Here is a 16,389-nt window from a genome sequence, read left to right on the forward strand (position 1 = left end):
GGGATAAATAGTAGAGAAATATCTTCTTTGCTTTCTGTTGAAATCGAGACCACTATTCCAGCTCATCACAACAGAAGGAGAAGAGTTAGAACTTCATCACCACGATACCATCAGTTAACTAATTTCAAAACAGTTAACTAACGTGTGAAGTAAATATGGGTATGATTTTACGTGTTTTATATGCAATTCTTCAGGTCACGAGGCTAACTGGCCACAGGATCAGACATCCCATCCCCCAAAAGATTTTGAAACTGAAATTTTAGACAGTCTGGGGTAGGAAAGGACCGTGGCATGATTCAGGATGATCACATTTTTTAATCAGTGAGATAAAAAAACCCATTGTATAGTACAGTCCACAGCAGAGTCCAGTTCATTCAGTCAGGGAAAACTAATGCAGGATCCTTTAGTAGGGAGAACTGTTATTTGGTCTTAGCCAGTTATCAAAAATATGTTGTGCTCGCGTCCCTCGACCAACTCACTTTTGGTAATAAAAACTCGAGTTGGTAAGTTAAAAAAGACTAGGAAAAAATTTTGTGAGATATTTTTCAAAAAGAAATTTTTTTTCGCCAGAACTAATTAATGCAAAATTGACAAAAACTCGCAAAAATTAATTTCTTTAGGGCACTCCTGTGGCTACTGACAGTTTCAGGGTGGCGAAAAATGGTCTATAAACGATGTCAAGTGGCGCTATGCTGTCTTGGCCCTGGGAACGAATTTGCTTGCTCCGATCTGTAAATCCTTAGAAAAAATGTGCCCGACTGACTCATTTTTGCGGGTCTTTAGGACGCGAATACAACATATTTTTTATGGTGGCCTTAACAGAATAGTTAGCTGATACAGGATATGGCTGAAGAAAGTTGTAACGTAAAATTTCATTATTTAAAAAAATTTCATTATTGTCTTCACTTTCCCTCCATAGAATGAAAATATGAAGTAATCACTCAAAAAATACCCTAATAAACCCCTCTGACATGCTTCGCACCCCACCACACAATCATCACTGAAGATTTCCAACAACAACTCAAATCACTGCGTATGTCATATAACCATGCCATTAAACCGTGTTTTATGGCACGGTTTTTTATTTTGGTTTTGGTTACAGTTTTTTTCGACTGTTGTCGATTATATTCCATTTGTGTTAATTTAAATTTCAAAGGGCCTATGTTCCAATGCATGCCATACAAAGTTGTGTGATCAAGCCTTGCCTCATTTGGATATGTATCCCACTCTCCAGAGGCTTTCTTTTGGCGCTGTAGTTCTGGTCCAGGGTTGTGGGTTCAAGCTAGCTAGGCAGAGGTGGAAAATAATGAATAATGAAATGCAGACGACGGTAAACTGAGGTACAAGTTCCTTTGGTCTAATTATACTGTAAGCTATGGTATAATTAGCCACTTATGCATCCTTTAGGCTTCCTATCTTTTCCTCCTAGATTCTTGCCTATATTCACATCTCTAATCTTGTTCTCACATTACTTTAGCTACATCATCTATTGCCATCCTTTCTATATATCTTTCAGTTCTTCTCTCAAACTTTCCACCTACATGTCTCAGCTTCTTCATCTTCATCAACAGCTCTACCTCATTTACCCTCATTTACACCTCTTTTATTTTAAGAAGACAATCTTCTAACCAGAGCTTGTCAAAACAATCAGTTCACAAATATCATGTACATGTCTTATTTGGTTCTCCTATTTTTTTGCAATACAGTCATCCAGTTGTCTTTGGTGGACCAACCTTTTCTTTTCCCATACTGCCTCTCCTCAATTGTCATCATATCTGTTATTTTCTCTTTCATTGTTTAGTTCAAATAGCTTGCTTATTATTACACTAGTGATGAAATTGCCTCTTCTCTTTTTAACTCTTGCCTTGAACCTTTGTTTTTATACAGGGACTTTATATGCATTACTTCCCAATTCGTTTGTCGTTTATTCTGCTCAGTTGAACATCATTGTTATTGCTTGTTCTTCCCCAACTGTCTACATCTGGGGCCTTCATCCCCTTCACTTTTTTTTTATTCCTATCATTATGTCTTCTCTTGTAAGTTCCATTGGTTCTTGTTTTCCTGCTTTTTCCATTTTCTGGTTTACTTCCTGTATTATTCTGTGTTCTTCTTCTTTACCTCCAATTGTTGTGGCTGGATATTTGAAGACAATATTTTGTAGAACATTTTATATTCTTCTAGAATTTTATCTTTCTGCTCCATTAGATTTCTTTTGTCTCTTATGGCACTTGGTAGTTCTTTCCTTGGTACAATCCTCTTTTTAAATTCCCCAAATGTATCTTTTTTTCATTCATTCACCATCTTTCCTCAATAACTCTCACTATGTCTTTCCTTCTCTTCCTGCATTATATATTTCGTGACCAGTTTTTCCCTCGTAATCAGCTCTCCCATTCTTGTAATATCCTTCTCCTTCCTCTTCTCTAATTTTAACCTCTTTTTATTTTCCTTAGTATCCTTGTGACTTTTGTTTGCTGTTTCTTACTTTTTACCCTCTCACATGCTTTCTTTATTTCCATTATTTTGTTGTTCTATTTCTCGTATTTTCTCTAGAGACCCATTTTTCTTCCATACATGTGATACCTTTCTAGACTCCAGTTCTTTGAAAAACTTTTCATAACCCCTCTATTCATAATTTTCAATCTTTTATTATTGTTAATATTTCACTATACAAGAAAAATTGGAAGGGCCAGTAAAGAAATTCTGTATCTTCAAGTGATAAGGAATAAGTGAGTGCCCAAATGTAAACAAAAACTTGTCAAGATAGGTGATAATTCTCTCGCAATAAGCTCTTCTTTTTAGCACTTTTTTTTGGCATTTACTGTGTGCTTGCCAACTTGTCTAAGATATAGATAAAGGGCTGTTTCAAACATCAACTTGTATCTTTTTTATTGTTTAAAAAGAACAACATTATGAAATGTTAAGTGAATTAGCAAAGACGATATGTGGACGAGAGCACATGTGATATCCTACAGTTTGTTTAGTTTTATAATATATAATATAGGATTATAACAATAGGTTAAAATGTCATGCCAACCATGCCGTGCACAAATTTTGTCATTGGTGTGGTATCCCAGCATTGTTTGATTTAATAAATACTAGTAAAATTGGTAATATTGTGTAAAAAATATGGAATAGGGTCAACCAAATGTGCTAAAATTTATGTAACTTATAGCAACCAATAGATGGAACATAAATTGAGTGCTACAGTCCGAACCGACCTTAAAGTATCTGCAAAACAAAAATGCAGACTAGTAATTAACAGACCAGAATTTTTTTATTTTTAAAACTTGTTGTTTTAAATGCTATGACCACCAAACTTGGCCAGATGGTAGATAATTATTGTAAATCATTTAAAATATTAAAATGGAAAATTTGCCATGAAATATCTGGCATTGTGGTTTTTTACATACCTGTGGTTAGAAATTTAACTGAAAAAATAATAGGTATCAAAATAATTTTATATATGATATATATGCATGCTATATCTATATGCTTTTTCTTAAATAAAGGGGTCCACCCACATTGAACAAACTTGCGCTATCCAGTCCTACATGAAACTGGCATATTATTATAAGAGATACCAGATATTATAAGAGATACCAGACTTCTTACTTTATATTGCAATAGACTGCAAGCCTAATGTTACTTTATTTTGGGAAACTGGTTTCCTAGCAATCAAGAATTTATATCAAATTTTCAAATGTTATATATAGAATTAGTATTTTACAACTATGTTGGTATACATACTACTAAAGTGGAGAACAGAGATGAGACAAATGAAATTAATTAGCATAATTGTTTTCTTGCTGTTGTCAGCAAATTTTAAAGTCAGGAAAGCTTTTGGGAAGCTTGAGTGTTTTTGTTTTGATTTTCTGTTATTGATATAAATTGTTTATAATGTATCTACAGTCAGTTACATGCAAAATCCGATACATGGAATTAAAATCGGAAAAATCGGATTAACAGGTGGCAAGGCTAAATATATAATTTAACAACATAAACACTTTGTGAGTTCTCATAGTCATAGAGTTTATTTCCATTTTCATTTTAGGTCATCCATATCTAATAAGTTGTGGCATCATTGATAGAAGGAGTCAGAATTTTTTTGTAAAAGATTCCAATCATTAAAATATTAATAGTCACTAAATTTTAAAACAATTAAGAAAGTTGTTTAGAAGATATTAAAATTTGAATTTGATGTGGGGACTTTATACTGCCCCCCTCCCCCATACCAAATGCAGTTTAAATTTGCCGGGAGGAATAATGTTTGAGGTAAATAAAAATATTATGGCCACCCTGTGGCATTCTATTTAGGTTTGTCTGTTCATATCGTATTTGAAACAATAAACCTTGAATAATATAATATGTTCGTTTTTGTTTTAGCACTACCAACATCTGTATCGTGTGCTGTGTCAGCCATATTGTGTCTTATCACATTTGCTGGAATGCAACTGTTCAAATCTCAACTGGGATCATCTAAATTTATGACAATATTAGGCGGTTTTGTTGGTTCACAAGTCTTCCTGTTCTCACTGACTGTATCTTTTCAAGTTTACTTCTGTTCGAGTTTTAGTTGTCTCTTAAGAAAGTAAATCATATTTTTATAAATTCGTATGTGTCCCAAAATGTTATCCATCTGGCTCTTACTAAGTTTTGTCCGAGAGTGATTCCCCCAAATTTTTTTAAAAAAATCAATCACTTGGTTAATTTTTTATAATAAGCACTTAAAAGCTATGACAAGTTTAAAATGGAATAATAGAATTGTAGCTAAAAAAAATACGGCTTTGTTTTCACTGTTACTGATTTTCTCTTCACTGTTACTGACATTCCTTTAAGGCTCCTAGACAAGCGGCTGAAAAAAAAAAACGCTGGAAAATTTATTTAAGTAGCCGAAAACTTGAAACTTGAAATTTCACTGACGGATGATACACAATCCAGTTTGTCGGATTCAAGATTTTTAATATCAAACTCTCCATAATGAAATTCGAATTTTACAAGTTGAATTTGTCTAAGAAAACACACCACTTTATTTACGTGGTGAGCATTATTTTGATTCTATTGAGGAGAGGAATGATGGGAATGAAGGAAAAGTACACTCGAATGATGTAAGCTTATGTCTCAAATACTGCAAAAATTATCTTTTCCTTAACTTTTCCCTTTACAGGCGTTGAACAACTTTGAAACGCTTAATTTTGGAAAGAATTTTCAAGCTAAACTCTTTCCAGAAGGTATTTGTTTGTTATTGCACTTACAATGTCATAAGAGTACAATTATACTCTTATAACAAGAAAAACTACACCTATTTTTGCGCTAAAATCTAAGAATGTGCGAACACTTTTCAAATATTACACACTTAAGTAGGAATGAAGAGACACTTCCCAAAAAACGTGTTTTCTAAAAGCGAAGATTTAAGAATTATTTGTCGTCTTTGGATTTATCATGGCTGAGTGAACATGTCTCTAAATCTTTTAGTCAATTTAGCCTCAGCAAGTACTGTTTTAGTAGTGTTATTGTTATGCTTAAAGTCTTCCAAATTTTCGACTATTTTAATTGTGCCTCGGTTTTAAGCAGAGGTTAAGTATGATGTAAGTGAACAAGGCGTTGTAGCAGGTTGTGTTTCATTGAGATTAATTTTAAAAATTTCAGGATTTAGCTATGCTTTAAGAGAAATTTATTTGGAAAGTGTTTATTATTCATATCGTATTATCGCTTCATATGCATGCCAAACTGCGTTTACAGTGCAATATCCGAATTGATGTTACATACCTTAAAATTCATGCGGAATTGATCGCCAAATTCACGTTCGTTTCTCTTTGCGTTAAATACTTTCCATCACAATATATTTAAAGCCGCATCCCGTGTTAATTTACGTTAATTTCTTGCACTATTTTCTGCGTGATTAAAGTAAAATATTTTTAGCCGCAAGCATTCGAAAAACGAGCACGACCTGATTTGTTTTCCTGTTTCGTTTTTTAGTGCTCATCTGTTTACTACTGGCTATGACAGCATCTGGTATGGTACATCGAGTCTGTGTCACAACATGGTATGTCAGTTTTAAATAAGGGAGTTGTGTATTTTGTGTGTGTACTTTTAAAGCCGCGAAAAATACCCAGTGATAAAACCAGAACAGTAATAATTCGGGGATTGTTTTGAAACAGGTTGCTTTGTGTGTGTTTTCTAGTTTTATCTTCTCCTGTATCGCATTGTACTACATAAACAAATTAGCAGCCAGCAAACACTCAGTTCCAACGCCAACCGCTTCGACCCGTTCAGGGAAAGGCAAAAAGAACAACTAAACTTTGTATCGAAATTTTTAGGATTGAATAAAATTCTTATAAATAGATGGTGCGTTTTATGTTATTGTTAGCCGATTATTGTCCCCAGGCCTTATTGCCTCGATGTCATCAGCCTTAATGTCAAAAAGGCAATAACCCCTGGGGACTAGGTTGTGGGCATTCCTAAAAATATTTTATTAAGTTTTATGAACAAATAGTTAATTATTCAAGCGCGATTTAATTCAGTTACACTTTTTAAAACTGAATGGTTATATAGAAGTGCAGTGTGACGAAATTTCGTGAAAAAGAACGTCGTTGTGAGCACTAGTCAAAAAAAGTGTGTACCATTTTTTTTTCCTAATAAAGAACATTGCAACATCCAATAAAATGCACGCTCACGTCAAACCAGATTTTTTTATGTTGCAGGCGGAGATTTCTCATAAAACTCCCTCGTCAGTGAAATATAGCTAAATTTTTGGTTCAGTGACTTTTTTGTACCAACTTCAATTTTTTGCCCCGTAAACTCTTTCTTAATCTTGGCTTCTCATTTTGATAAGAGGACACACAGGTTAGATATTTTCAGCTGTAATTGGCATAAAAAAATTGTTAAATTCGACAAGTGTTTTCAAAAATTAGTCGGCAAAAATTGACTAAATTTTGTGCTGGTGTCTAAGCTTTCAAAGTAGTTAACAGGACGTCTTAAAATAAAAAAAAGTGTGCCTCGTCATGATCGGACATTGATAAGTAAAAAACAACACTTGTAAATATTTCTGTGTTAGTTTTTCATTTTTGTAGATAGAAGAACTCTCTATCAAGCAATATTACACGTGTGAACTTTTTTGTAGCACGTGTGAACACAGCTAATAGAAAAAATTATTCATTATACACAAAATAAACCCAAAAACGGTTGTATGTACAAATATTTTTGTGAAAAATACAATTGCCTCACACACCGTAAAAATATTAACCAAATTACTTATAACACAAAATGAGGTACATTCGCCCATTTTCTTTACATGCATCAAGAGTGATTCCTAATCGAAAAATAAAGTTTTTAATATCTCGCCCCTAATCCTCTGAACATGAAAAGGTCCCGGAGACGAGATTGTAGTCAAATAAATTAGATGTCTTTTTAAGGTGTCGTGTTTAGCCTTCACCACTGTAAGTGCAATCTACCGTATCTTCCTAACTTTTTCGAAATAAAGTATGTTAGAAGGAAGGCAAAACACAACCTTTTTTTAAAATGTTTACAAAATATTAAATACATGAATTTTGCCCTGCAAAACAATTCGTGTTCTTAGTTTTATAACAAATTACAAAGAGAAGTATTGTCTAAAGCAGAAATTAAGCAGATTTGCGTGCATGCACTCCATCGAAGACGCTATTTTGAACGATTTCTTTAATTCATTGGAAACGGATATTGACGTCTTTTGACATTTATAAAGAAAAAAGAGTCTCCTTCGTTGCTATAGTGTCTGATCCAGACAGTAGCATATTTTTAAGAAGTATAAAGCAAATTTCTATTTAGTTATTTGTTGTCTCTGATCGGAGTCCAATCACAAAACAATAACGGGCTTGGAAATGCAGTCAAGTTCCCACAGATATGTCGTACATAATTATATTAGGCTATATTAAATATAGTTGAGAAGGAGAAGGACCCTACTTCGCATCCAGACTTCCAAGTATTTTAATTTTAATTTTTTCCAAGGGATGAAGTTGCCCTTTTACCACAAATATCACCTTTGCAAGATGATTAAAATAGACAAAATCACTAGAAAAATGTGGGAATGTTTTAACGTCCTTGCTCCGGATGTTTGTCTTTCAACGTTCAATACAACACTATTTTCTCGACGCAGTCGCAACTTCGGGTCCAGACTTATCGCATCCATCATGGAACCGTTAGCTGCAGAGACAAATCGCTTATCACCAGTTGTTAAAACATCGAAGACACACGAGTCAAAATAAAAATCAGTCAAGTTTGCTTCAATGCATATTTTCTTGGCTTCTTCATTCTTCACCGACACGTGATTTAGATTGTTTTCGAAATATGCTGACGTGTCCACAACCTCCTGTAGAGGACAGCCTGAATAACACAAGCCTTTGCTTTTGTTCGCAAATTCATATGGTGTTTTTATACTAACACTCAAATAGTTACCTATTTTGCGTATTATTAAAGTCGTGTTGGCATGGCAACTTTCTATTCGTGTTAGGTCTGTGTCATGCTTAAAGATTTTTGTCCTGCAACTTTCCGGTCCGGAAAATGTCGTGCTGTCTTTAAATATAGAGGGAAGATGCTTTGACGTTGCTTCGTAAATTCTTTGCGTGATGCATGCAGAATCGACCTCTTTGAATATGACAGACACCTGACAATAAAAAGACATATATAAGCACATCATAAAAGCTAGACTGCATTTCCTGTTCGCTTAATCCGTAACATGTGATAAGAAAATCCTTAGGGAGAAGTTTCCACGAAAAAAAAACACGAAATGAGTTTAACCTGTTAAAATATTTTAGTTTTGAAAATTAGACGTAAATGCTGACGCCTATTTTTCTTTAAAGAAAAAAAATTCTCCGCCCACAGCATTTAATTCACATCGCGCGAACTTCTAAATCTTTAACAAGTCGAAAAATATTTCGCGCGAACTTCAAAATCTTTAACAAGTTGAAAAATATTTCGCGCGAACTTCAAAATTAAAAAAAAATAATTTTTCAGCGGATCTTAGTATTATTTTTCCACTTGTGAAACAAATGTTTTCCTCTGAAACAACTTTCGCAGATACGATGTAAGTATGTGCGAAAGTTTCAATAAAAATCACGCTATGAATGGAGAGATCATTTTTAAGATATGCGCTAACACCACTTCCTAGAAAGAGATGGTCTAAGAAGTGATGTTATATATTTTTATAATTTTAGGATTAGCCGCGGACAGTACATCACAAGCCTATCCATTGCATTTTAAATCCTCTCCTATTAAGACAGCGATTACAATCTCTACGTACTTCCATGTCAACAGAAGATATTGTTATCGCCTCAAGCTATACCACCTTATCACTCCTCTTAAATTTATAAGAAGAGTAATCAAAACCAGTGTCGTATTTCTAACAAAATTTCAAATTACGAATTTATCAATTGCTCTTCTATTTCAAAATGAATGGGGAAGCACTGTAGATATGCTGAAAAGACAAGAGAATCGAGTTTGCCTCACTTTATTATAATGGTAAAATGCAATGGGTAGGCCTGTCTGTGCTTTTTAGTTGCATTTCCAAACCAAGGTGAATGTGCAAAGGAATGCGAATAGCATTGGAAACTAGGAAGCAAGAGAAAACATATTTCTGATGATTTCTCCCAAATTACGTTCATCTGTTACTCCGATAATAAACAGAACTTTTACCTTAGTCGTTGCAGTAGCACTTTCACTCACTGTTTTCTGCACTACTTCGTTCGTCACTTGAACAGCTAAGACGTCGTTATCTAAAAGCGACCATGCACCCGCCACGACGCACGTCTGACGGACGTCAAAGAACGTACGTAAATGAGGATCGCCGAACATGCCACAGTGTCTCGGTTCGCTTAAGTTTTGGTTAGCTTGAATGTACCTACATTGAGGCTTCGTATTTTTTCGATTCTCTTTGAAGATGGTAGACTTTGAACTTGCGCTGATTCCACTAATACTTGGGCACCTATGGTACTGCCGTTTTAAATGTACACCAGTGCTAAGCGTCATTAAACCAATACCGTTGCAGAAGGAATGTGTTTTTTTGATTTTTTTCATGCAGCGTTTTACTTGCAGTAAACGTATGCAGAATGTCTTTATGTTCTTCGTCTGTGCTAACTCTTTGTCTGAGAGTCTAAACATGTCGTGGCATTTCGAACAAACGCTTTGATCGGCACCGGACTTTTTGGCTGGTGGTGGCGGTGGTTTTCCGTTTGATGAAGTTTGATCTTGTTGTATAGGAAAGTCTTTCCAATGTCTTTGAAGACGAGTGAATTTGATCTTGCAAATTAACATTAGAAGGAGAAGATAACTGATCTTCATATTTCTCAAGTTTCCATAATTTTTTATGTATACAATATCGTGAAAGTTGAATGTTTGCTATATTTTTTATTATAACTAGTTATTATATTTTTTTCTCTAAAAATATGAAGGCAAACATTCCACTTACAAAACAGTCGGAAAAAAAATTCATTGAGCACATCTATTTATCTGAGATATGTTAAAGAAAATAAACGAGAAAAAAACGAGAAAAAAACTAATTTCCTGTTTTCCAACACAGAGTTCATCTTTTATTCATAGCCATAATTTCTTACTTAGGTGAATGCGATTCATCTACGTGAAAGAAAGTGAAAAGGAGCACGAGGTTCATAAATGTAACTCTATTTTGAAACAAAAACCACAAAAGCTCCTCCCTAAGAAATTAAAATTATATTTTGTGGCCGTGACATTTCAGCAATTTGGTAATTTCCAAACTTAGGCAAATCTTAATGGCTTTTATCGAAAAAAACACTCTGCGTCCAACTTGGGATATGCTCCTATAGATATAACGGATAAAATATTTAAAACAAACAAGTTTTGACATGTTTATCGAGCAATCTAAAAGCTTTCCCTCAGCGTGTATGCACAAGGATAATCCAAAATATGGTAAATTTAGATATAAGAATAACATTGATAAGAAGTCGTTATAATTGCTCAGTTGATCGTTAAGTGTTTACAAACATACTGCGGTTATTTAATCGATGCCACTAGCCACACTCAACCTGGATTGCACAAAAATATATAGCTACCACTTTTTGGATAAATTTTATTCTTTATTTTTTTAAGGTTTTTTCTATACTATTTTCTTCGTTTCTTCCTTTTTCCATGTGGATTTACTATAAGATTATGAATTTGATAGTCGCGATGTGAATGTCGGTCGGCGAGTCATACAAATTTCGTCATCTATCAATCCAATGACAGTTCGTTTTAAAGTAACTTGTCAGTTTCATGTCAAAACGGGCAATCGCGGCTTTTAAATTCTAAAGATGCGTCTTCGACACTCTTCATTAAATTCATTATCACGCTGAAACTTAAAAAAAATTCTACCCGAATTTTATGTTTTATTTTCTACTCTATATCTATAAGTTTTCTTTGACAATTTTATCAGGCCTATAACTCGTGTTGAAAAAACATCAATAACCCCCTGGGGGAATTGACATCGGCGTGTTGAAAGTTCAATGAACGTTTTACTGTTTTTTCCATTATACTTGTTTAATCTTCTTTTAAATTTTTTAAATGCAAAACAGAACTTTTTGTAAAAGAAAATTCGTGCATGTTATCATATGGAACTTTAAACCGTGGAATGAATTAAAAAAAACGCACGACCGATTATGCTATAATGTAAAAATAATATATAGAACTGAACTGGACTCTTTACCACAGTCACTATCAGTCCGGCCAGCCTAACTTTTGTACTATATGTCTTGTGTACTTTTTTTATAAAAATATTGGGGAAAAAACAGCAAAAAAATAAATGTAAATAATTTTAGAATAAGGAGACTGAATGTGATTCATAAGTATATTTTTTTATTTATAATGCATATAAAGTATGTAATTGCTCATATTCGAGCGAGTTTTGTATGTATTTTAGCTTGAGAATCAATGCTTCATGGCCGTGGCATGAAGCATTGAATATGTGAGTCAATTATGGTGATATGGCTGTTTCTTTTGTATAAAAAATGTTATAGAAAACTTGCTGGTCGCTTTTTAAAAATAAAACTTTTTCTACATAGTAACATGACTTTTAAATTTAAAAGCTTTTTCTATTTCAGTGTTCGCTTGGTTTCCTATAAAAAATAAACTGTATTGGACCTAAAAATGTATGGGGGCTTAACTTACCAAAAGTAAACTATTATCTTGTGCTACTGCCCTGATGGTTGCTTCATATTAGAACGCAAAAAACTGAGAAAAAAAATCGAGCTAGTAACTCTCGATAACCACTCGCGTAATTTCTCTGTTAAAAACATTACCCGCTTTTTCCCGCTTTTTCATTTATAATCTTGAACGTGGTAGTATACTTTAGACTAATCAAAAAAATGTGTGGACATTTATAACATAACTTTTTAACATAGAATTTGTTTTTATTTGCTCCATGTGAATAAACAGTTTAAAAAATGTGACAGGGGGAGGGTTCACCCTACCCATCTAAATTAAATATAAATATTTCTAAAAATTTATTCAAGCAAATTTATTTTGAATACAACTATTTTTAGAGTAGCATGTATATTGGATTAAAAAAATAAATTGGAATAATCGGTGAAACTTTATCTCTTTTCCCACTAAATAATAATAGAGAAAAAGCCGCGTGAAGCTAAATCTGATTGGTTGGTTTAGAAAAAGGAACACAATGGATCGCTGTTGATCGAATTACATATTCTATTCGTGATTAGTTGCAGAATCTCATTAATATTCAACAGAATGTGTTTTAAATAATAATTTTTTTTTTGAAAAAAATAAATAATAAAATACTCTCCTTCGCTGCTTTTTTTTCTTTCTTTTTTATTCTTTATTACTGAAAAAAAATCTCCCTCTCTTTGCGATTTATTTTCACAATTTACCAGCAAATCGATAAAAACAATGTTTTGAACTGCGTGGAAGAAAAAGCAGATTCGCAACCGTCTGAGACACAATTTCGTCACATTATTATTATTATTATTATTATTATTGTTTTGTATATACTTTTTAGGGGGAATGTCTACATGCCCGATAAAACTGTTTCCCGTGACAACACTGTGTATATGACAGACCTGAGGTCGAGATGACTCAAAGGGTGTCACTGTAACCATGTCAATGTTATGAACAGAAATTTTTTTATTTTAACGTTTTTAAAAAAGATTCAACAACAAGAATTTGCGTATTTTTTTGCTAACCATTCTCCAAAATGTTCTTATTTCAAAAGGTATCAGTGAAACTTTTAAATTTCTGTATAAACTAAATGCTCGTAAAAAAAGCGATAAACTATTATATATACTTTTTCGACTATTTTTCTATAAAAAGCCATGTCAAACTTAGAATATTCCACACTCGTTCTATTTTTTTGACACAGTCTTATTTGGCTTGTCCCTTACATAAAAAAGCCATGTAGTACCTTGATTTTAACTTCAAATACATTACCGTTCATACATGTTGATTTTCTTTTGCGTATCAAACTTCTATCACGTATTTGTCCAAGCCTTTCTTCTTTATTTCGGCGTTTTTAAATTAATTATATTTGCAGTATACTTGTGAAACTTCATTTACACGAATAAAAAAACCACTCAATAGAAATGAATCACCAAGCTAAATTTGTTTTTTTAAACATCTAGCTCTGAAATTTCGAATGTTTTTGCGTTCTAAGAAGTGCTTTTTATTCGAATCTCAAAATCGTTCTAAAAATTTTCCAATTTTTTCGTGTTTCTCTTTTAAACACTTTTCTGATGATAAAATTAAACAAAAACACATTTTTTGTTTTTAAAACTTTCGAAGTGTCCCCTATTGAGCAGGGTATAAAAGAAATGAATATTTTATCTCGCATAAACACACTCAAATAAAAGAAAAAAAAGTTTGATTCAAATTTAAATTTTGAAAGTCAGCAAGTGACACGACCGTGTCCCCTGCTGCAGAACAGTTGTTGACGCAGTAAAAGCCCATTATTTGAATGCATGCAAGATAAAAAAAATACAAAATTGCACAGAAGATCGTTTTTTAAAATTTAACAATACATTTCAGAGGTTCCCACACAACCCGCCGTTTTTTATTTTCTTCGACGTGTCACGTAAAATGTTTTTTTTAAAAGCAAAAACGACATAACAGAATAATGTTATCTTATTTGTTTGTGAAAATGGGTTCTTATTAAAGATCCTTCTCATCAGTCCCCCTGACAAACCTTAAAACTAGTCAAAAAAAGAGGGGGAGATGTATATTTTGTTTATGATTTGGCTATGTTGCATTTATTCAGAACACCAAAAATGTGGATTTCATGGATTGCTTTTAGTCTTTTTATCATCCACCTACTGAACCGTGACAGTTTTTAAGGTGTGTGGCCATAGTAACCTAAAAATCTAACGAAACAATTTCTGGGTAAAAACAAAACACATGATAATGAGTCTAGTGTTCAAATACAAGTAGTTAAAAAAAGTTGGATCCTCCCTAAACGTTTTTTTAAACAATGACTCTAGGCGTTGAAGTTTCGTGTTTTTTTTGTGTTTTTTTATTTAAATGTCTTTTTAAATGTCTTTTTTATTTTTTGGGTTACATTATAAGGTTAAATGCAATACAATAAAACAATAATAAAACTTTTCATATAATTGAATTTACACGAATTATATGCTATATTTTTATTTTCTACTGAGACACGAGTACAACGTTTACTTAATTTACAAATTTACAGTGCAAAAAAAAGCTTGTATTTTTTTCTCTAATTAGGTAAAGTTATTGTTTTCTTAAAAAACGAGAATTTGCGGGAATTTGATTCCAAAATAAATAATTTTTATGAAACGAACATAAATATTCATGGATTAATTATTCTTCTTTTCCCATATAATAGTCATTAAATTAGGGAATCACCGCAGGAATTTTATGTTACCCGTGAATTCAGAGAGATTTCTGACACATAGAAGGAGACTTCGATTATTCAAAAGACAAAAAATTATCATGAATTAAATTACTGTCGCATATATTATAATGACAAAGTACGTCATGAACCATGACTAATTGAACATAATTTACCGAGGTACACCAAAATCAATGATTTATGTTCAGTTTATATGATAAACTAGTTATCGCACTTGATGCAAAAATCTCAGTAATAATTTCAAAATGAAAACATTTTTCCTGTTTTCTGGGGTTTTTTTAAGAAAAAATTATTAAAACCTTAAGCATTGCTATTTTTTTTTTATTTTGTTCTTATTTTCAACTATGAGGCTGGGGCTCATTGTTCTTATGAAATATAAAATTAGTCTAATAAAAAAATGAAATCCCTAAAAACAGACACAACAAACTTGACGGGATAAAATACAGGTTTTAGAACATAAGACATTTCTTTGCTCAATCACTATGCAGAAAAGTGAATACAGCCCAATGAACAATATAAAAAATGTCTCAGTTGCCATCAAATAAATCCTCTGATAAAAGAGATGACACCAACCTACGCATGAGAGAGGGTTTACAACCATGTTTTTGTACTCCTAAGATTTCTTGTGCTTGATGTTTACCCATAGCGAGAAAACTGTAATTTTAATCTTATTTTAACGGCTATAGCGGCTCGAGGGCCAAGGGGCCACTCCCACCCCCGACCCTCCAAAAACATTTCGATCATCACAACGCTTTACTGTACGACATCGTGGCCGAGAAAATACTGCCCTTTTGTCCAACTACACGGCCCTAAATATGTTGTAAAGAGAACGAACATCGTGTCTTAAAGGCCTAACACAACCTCGCTATTAGGTCATTTTGCCTCGCCGATAAAGTTGATAGCGGTAAAAAAACATTGTTGACCACTCCGTAATAACAGGGGCTACAAGACTCGAGGGACGAGGTTGGGCCCTACCTAATATTTTTTTGTTAGTAAAACTACAATTGTGGACATAATATTTTGTCAACTGACCTTTCTCATATTATCAAAAAGTGAAAAAGAGCCCTGGAAAGAAGGTTAACAACTGACCGTTTTTGCTATTTCTAAGAAACAAACAGCATGTTAAGGCAAACTTTGTTTGGTAAAGCAAGACAAAGACAAAATTATAAGAACGAGGCTGGGGATGGCTGCAAAATAAGAACAAATAAGAACAATGGTAAATTTGTACTCAGTTTTTATATTTTTCTGAAAATACACAACTAACATGGATGAATACATCAAGGCGAAACCACAGAATTAGCTGTTTGAACTCGCTTCTATTTGACTGCTTTTTCCGATATAGCATAAGCTTAGCGCACGCGCACGAAGAAGCAAGCTTTAATCCAAAATCTCTAAGAACTTACATTAGATTTTGGGCTGAAAAAAGTTTTAAAATATTATGTAAAATAACTAAAATGAGAGCAGATATTATACGGAAGTCATTTCTGGTTGTAACGTACTCGAGACTTACCTCCTGGTAACGAATTTAA

The 16,389-nt window shown here is 33.1% G+C and overlaps 2 protein-coding genes across 2 annotated transcripts; one reads left to right on the forward strand and one right to left on the reverse strand.

Annotated features, from left to right (window-relative positions):
- Window positions 1-7: 7 nt before the first annotated feature.
- On the forward strand, window positions 8-6,341 carry LOC130647484 (keratinocyte-associated protein 2-like). The gene is made up of 5 exons (XM_057453358.1): window positions 8-159; window positions 4,384-4,538; window positions 5,165-5,228; window positions 5,977-6,043; window positions 6,182-6,341. The coding sequence occupies exons 1-5, from the start codon at window positions 156-158 to the stop codon at window positions 6,294-6,296; spliced, it is 405 nt and encodes a 134-aa protein (XP_057309341.1). The 5' UTR covers window positions 8-155; the 3' UTR covers window positions 6,297-6,341.
- A 692-nt stretch (window positions 6,342-7,033) lies between these two features.
- LOC130647468 (repulsive guidance molecule B-like) lies at window positions 7,034-12,082 on the reverse strand. The gene is made up of 2 exons (XM_057453336.1): window positions 9,667-12,082; window positions 7,034-8,638 (listed from the first exon to the last, which is right to left on the reverse strand). Exons 1-2 carry the CDS (start codon window positions 10,309-10,311, stop codon window positions 8,012-8,014), a joined length of 1,272 nt encoding a protein of 423 aa, XP_057309319.1. The 5' UTR covers window positions 10,312-12,082; the 3' UTR covers window positions 7,034-8,011.
- Window positions 12,083-16,389: the final 4,307 nt, after the last annotated feature.

This window comes from Hydractinia symbiolongicarpus, chromosome 1, assembly GCF_029227915.1.
Source record: "Hydractinia symbiolongicarpus strain clone_291-10 chromosome 1, HSymV2.1, whole genome shotgun sequence".
NCBI lineage: Eukaryota > Metazoa > Cnidaria > Hydrozoa > Anthoathecata > Hydractiniidae > Hydractinia > Hydractinia symbiolongicarpus.

What these genes read in the sequence shown, in the direction of transcription:
- LOC130647484 (XM_057453358.1), top strand. An exon ending in TCTTCCTGTTCTCACTGACT is followed by an intron (nt 4,539 to 5,164) that starts GTATCTTTTCAA and finishes TTCCCTTTACAG; the next exon opens with GCGTTGAACAACTTTGAAAC. An exon ending in CGAGTCTGTGTCACAACATG is followed by an intron (nt 6,044 to 6,181) that starts GTATGTCAGTTT and finishes TGTGTTTTCTAG; the next exon opens with TTTTATCTTCTCCTGTATCG.
- LOC130647468 (XM_057453336.1), bottom strand. Translation starts at nt 10,311, where the DNA reads ATGAAGATCAGTTATCTTCTCCTTCTAATGTTAATTTGCAAGATCAAA. An exon ending in GTGCTACTGCAACGACTAAG is followed by an intron (nt 8,639 to 9,666) that starts GTAAAAGTTCTG and finishes TTTTATTGTCAG; the next exon opens with GTGTCTGTCATATTCAAAGA.